Source organism: Limulus polyphemus, unplaced genomic scaffold, assembly GCF_000517525.1.
Source record: "Limulus polyphemus unplaced genomic scaffold, Limulus_polyphemus-2.1.2 Scaffold164, whole genome shotgun sequence".
NCBI classification, from domain to species: Eukaryota; Metazoa; Arthropoda; class Merostomata; order Xiphosura; family Limulidae; genus Limulus; species Limulus polyphemus.
The window spans coordinates 896,118-901,864 of NW_013665774.1; the positions used below are offsets into that span (position 1 = coordinate 896,118).

Consider the following 5,747-nt stretch of genomic DNA (forward strand, 5'->3'; position numbering starts at 1 on the left):
TATTAAAGTGATATTTTCTCATGTGTGTACAAGCAAAAAAGTTTACGAAACTTTAAGTTTTAACCATACTCTGTAACCTACTCATATTTCCAATATTTATGAAATAATTGCACACATTAATGAAATCAGCCACTGATCCAGAGCATATCTGTTGTGATATGTACACATGTCAAATGTTTATTAAAGTGATATTTTCTCATGTGTGTACAAGCAAAAAAGTTTACAAAACTTTAAGTTTTAACCATACTCTGTAACCTACTCATATTTCCAATATTTATGAAATAATTGCACACATTAATGAAATCAGCCACTGATCCAGAGCATATTGTAATATTTTTGCAGGTGCTTTGAAACTGTGTAACAAGTTCATCTATATCAAAAGTATTGAGTCAGACCTGCTGAAAAGATATCCATAACATTTATAGTTCATTATAATCCTACACCATCATGATGTCAAATATTACTCATAAAAGATACAGTAACTGGCACACACATGAATGTTACTGTATGCACATGTGTTCGTCATTGATGATAATATTACAACATCACACCATTAAAGTGACAAGTTACTAATTTTGTTCTCACATAATGTTGCTTATACGATAAATATAAACTGCTACTAAATAACACTTTTACTAAACCTACTCACATTACTTTTATTCTGGTATCTTTCTTCGATTTAGACACAATGACAAACACAATAACTCACATCATTATCAACAGTAGTACAGCATGGGTCTCCTGATCTATACAAATAAATGTCAATACATATGTGTGTGTGTATCTGTTCCTTATACATTTCTTGATCAATCAGCACCAAACTTGACATAGTTATACAGGATGACACGAGAAGGAGGGGGGCAGGGAATTACCAATGTTGTATATCCCTCAGCATTAGAATGAGCTACATAACCACTATTGTTAGAATTCTTGAAAACAGTATGTCTTTCTTTTCAGTATTGCACTTTTAATATTTACTATGTTAAGAAAGAAAAAAAAATAGAAGCACAATTTCCTATCCTTTGTTACAAACAAGTTTTTTATTGAACGGGTACCCCAACTAGTGATTATTAAAATCTCAATCTCAACAGCTTGACAAACAATAAATTTTCTTGATATATTATTCAGATATCTGAAGCATTAATTATAGAATATTATGTAAACATGATTTATTTAGTTACCCACTGGCACAAGTTCAACTGTTTATACAGTGCACTTAACTTTACTAAAAATAGGGGGGCATGTGCAAGGAAAGACTGGTAAGTGAATGAGGTGAGAACATCCAAAGTGGAGTGGCACATGCTCTTTGATTAGTAACTATACCATGTGATTAGTTGCAGTCACTAAAACATTCTATATTTGAATATTTGTAATTTGTTTCCAAAATTTTTATCTCCAAATTATTGACATTATACATTGCTTTCCACATTCTGCATTTTTACAGGTTTTCCTTAACTGTAACCTTCCTCTTGGAGATATTGCCTATCAATGACCTCTGCCCTAACTGTATCATGTATCATGGCATTCTTTTGCCATAGGCAATATTTAGATGTATATTTTGTTTTATGTAATGCATTCAAACAAAATTACTGATAAATTATTATTGTGATATTCTGTAGTTAATTGAATAAATGTAAGTATAGATTAAAAAATAAAAGAACACACCACAACTGTAGATTTGTTCTATCTTTGAACTGCCAGACTTTAGAGAAATAATCAAATTATTTGTTTTCATTTTAATGTCATTCAAATCTTTACTAAACAAATATATCAGTGACATAATATACCAAAAGTATTACATGTTCCTTCTATGACTATTGACTGTTTTGTTAATGTACTAAAACTTGTAAGATTAAAATAAGTTACTTAATGGAAATAGCCTATATCTAAATAATAACTTGTTAATGGCTTTTAAGCTGTAGTAAAACAATCTTCCGTGACATTTAGGAAGATGAGATAAAGCCTTGTCCAGACCAAATACAATCTGTTTAGGCAAGAACCTAGCTATAACTTACGTAATCTATTATGGCTATCTATTTACTCCACGTCATGTAATGGTAAACAAAAACATCTATGTACATAAGATATTTATGCATAAAGTACACATGTTGACTTGCTAAATGTGCCAGAATTAAACTGTATGTGATTTTTTGATGTGAATGATAACATTTATTTTTCACAATCTATATCTTAAATGCATCTCTGAATCACATTGAATTCCCTGACTTTTCCTGGTTTTTGACTGTAAAGTGAAGTTTCCTGGGCCAGGGAAGCAAAATATAAAGTATACTGACTTTTCCCAGTTCTCCTGACCTGTCCGAACCATGTAAACATCTGTGTGAAAATGTCATACACAGAATGAAATAGTACCATCTTTTCAAACATTGGGAAAAAACTGTGAAAATTAATATGTAATGTAAGGCAAAAATGTGTAACAGTCAAGTATGAACAAATAAACAGATTCAAATTGCAGATACACGTTGTAAAGTAAGACAGGTCCAAAGCAGTTCCATAACAAAGTTGATGCTAAACATATTAGATTTGCAGATCTTAAAACATGTGCAATCCATTGAGTACACACAAGTCAAAACTCTTCATACAAGTGATGTGTAACGTGTGCATTAGAATAATTTCAGGCTATGCTGCAGAGACAGTTTTTAAGTGGTACAGACCAGTAAAATGTAAGTGTAATTGCTGTACACTAACTAATTATATACTCTACAGGTATGTTGCATATATGTATGTAAACTTTACCAGTCAAATGTAAGTGTAATTGCTGTACACTAGGTAATTATATATTCTACAGGTATGTTGCATATGTGTATGTAAACATTACTAGTAAAATGTAAGTGTAATTACTGTACACTAACTAATTATATACTCTACAGGTATGTTGCATATATGTATGTAAACTTTACCAGTAACATGTAAGTGTAATTGCTGTACACTAGGTAATTATATATTCTACAGGTATGTTGCATATGTGTATGTAAAGGATAAACACCCATAAATAAATTTGGGTTCCTCATTATCATATTTTAAAACACTCAGAAAATGTTAAGAGAGCATTATAAAACTAAGAAGTTTTTTGTTCAAAGTGTCCAGAGAATGTATAGACAGGGACTCTAGTTACACAGAAGAGTTCACATAGTGACTGCAGTTACGATGAAATATATGTCAAAAACTACAACAGATGAGCTGCAGTTATTGTAAATGGTTAGTTTTTGAGATTAATTATCTTGTATTTTGTTCAAGCTTTGATAATTCTACAGGGAATTCTCACACAGAAGAGCTGAAAACATTCTAACTATTTGACTATTGCAGTAATTTGTGTAATGCTTTATAACTTCACAGTGTTGCTTCTAGGATTTTTCTCAAGTGGACCAAATCCTCCACTGACTTCCAGTAAGTGAGCCATCCATGTAATGAAGTAGGTATCAACTTCGTTAGCCATAAAAGTATAACATGATCAAGTATCTTTTATTTGAAGAAACAGTAAATTGAATCATTGCAATCTGTTTCCCTTTTGTATGTACTGAAAATATCTACGCATTCACTGACAAATCTTACATTGCAGTCATCTTCATTGTGCCTTTTTCCTTTATTTATTTTTATTTTTACATTGTTTTGATGGAAAAGTGTAAAAATTTTTTTGAAAATTAACTGCTTCTTGAATGTCTTCATACCTTTCGTTTCTTCCACCATTTTCAATCATCAATATCCCATAATATCAAGAGAATCTCCTACAAAGCCAAATGCATTGTCATAATGCAGCCAATCACATTCCTTTGGATATCCAAATGAGCTAATTACCGTTCAGAATTTTCCAGTTACGATCACGATCTATTGTTACGAAGCCATTTATAATAAACTACAAAGATCAGGAGCACACTGCATACTTCTATTTTTTGTTGTGGACTAGTATGCAGGCAAACGATTATTTTGTGTCAATGGCAATTAAGATAGCGTAAATATGCAAAGTACGCATCCTAGAAGGAACACTGCTTTAGTAATTTTAAGTAGTATCTAGATAATACAAATGACCACTGCATTTTACTTTTAAAATATTCAAAAGGATGACTATTAAAATGTAACTATACTTACAGCATGAACCATCTCAAACAGAATTGGTTCCTGGTCAGGTCTAAGTTCCATGTCCTCTAGATCAAACTTGACAGTTTGTTGTGCTACATTCACCTGGTAACAGGAAAACAAACATTTGTTACACCAATATACAAGTTTTTTTTTAAACACAACTTTAAAAAAATAAAACATTCTGTCTGATGGTAACATGTTAAACTACAGTATTTCTAAACATTTCGCTGTAACACAAATTACGCTGGCCAACAAAATAAACTTTATTTCTCTCATCACAGATGTAAACACACTTTTCTAGGCCAGTTTGCATGCTGTCTCTAAATCTGTTTTTGATTTTTGTCTAGCACAACTAGTTATTGAACTCTGACTGGTGTTAATTTCAGCACAATTCAGGTAATAATCACACATTAGGCTAGTTAATGTTATAACTTTATTCATTTTTCAGTATAATTCCCATAAGCATTATACACACCATACACTTGGTTAAATTTATACAGCAGACAATTATGAAAAAAGAAATGCACAACAACTTAAATTATAATTAAGACAATAACCTTTCAAATTTGATCGGCCTCATCACGAAAACTTGACGTGCTCGAGCAAAACCAAAAACAGATTTGGAATCAGCGTTCCAAGAGGTATCTAGCCCACCTATAATTATATCTGATGAAAATGACTTGTTGGCCAGTGTTATTTGTACAATTTCTGTACTAATAATTAAAGGTTATAAATAAATAATATATTAATAGATTAACCTAAGCTCTTTGGCAAACCTTCCACTGAAAACAATTTAGTGAAAGCTTGGATAAATAGAACACATTTTTTTTTTCAATAAATGCCACACTAAGCCTACAACGTTCCTTTCTGCTTCTCATTCAATCATCACATTCCTTAGTAATTACCACCTGTACATCTCTACATGCTACATCAAGTTTTGTTTCACTTTCATTAAGGAACTTCAGACTGACTTTAAAACAATGCTTTATGTACTAAATATTTTGTGTATCAATTAAAATAAATTCATTGCTCACAATTAATCGAAAAGTCAAATCTGTGTGAATAGTATAGGTATAAACTCATTATAAAATTAAAAAAACCATTGTCATGCTACAATCAGTTTTACAACTTGAAGTATATTATCTAAAAATCTTGAGGAATGTTATTGAAAATTGAAATAACAAAACAAAAGCCAAAGGCATATCAAACATTAGGTTAATGACTCAAACCACTTTCACCCATCAGTATAGTTTTAAATTATACTAGCAAAGACCCACAAAATATTTCCGGCCAAATTAGTATCTTTATCGTAACAGTACTTCTTTAAATATAACATTTCTAGCACAATACAAACGCATTGTAATCGTAGACAATGAAATGTATAAATCCACTTGTATATAGGCCGTACTTTATAAAACTTTGAACTTATGTTAGGCCTAAGTTCGATAAAGAGATAAATTAACACTGTAACCTGTGTACATTTTTTTTACTTTAGTTTAGTTATGACTAAACTTTACTATATTTAATACTATCAATAAATAAATTAATAATGTTATTCTACGACCTAACGTCAAACGTTTTTTAAAAACTTTGGTAAGTTTTTAATATTCTGTTGTACAAAATGATTATTGAAGTATATTTACATTCCACTA

At 30.7% G+C, this 5,747-nt stretch overlaps 1 protein-coding gene across 1 annotated transcript in view; it reads right to left on the reverse strand.

Annotated features, from left to right (window-relative positions):
• The window catches only part of LOC106477355 (mitochondrial-processing peptidase subunit alpha-like), a 29,505-nt gene that overhangs the window by 12,310 nt on the left and 11,448 nt on the right, over positions 1–5,747 (reverse strand). Inside the window, exon 6 of the mRNA XM_013937937.2 lies at positions 4,105–4,197. Within this exon, the coding sequence (XP_013793391.1) occupies positions 4,105–4,197 (93 nt within the window). The remainder of the gene's footprint in view (positions 1–4,104; positions 4,198–5,747) is intronic.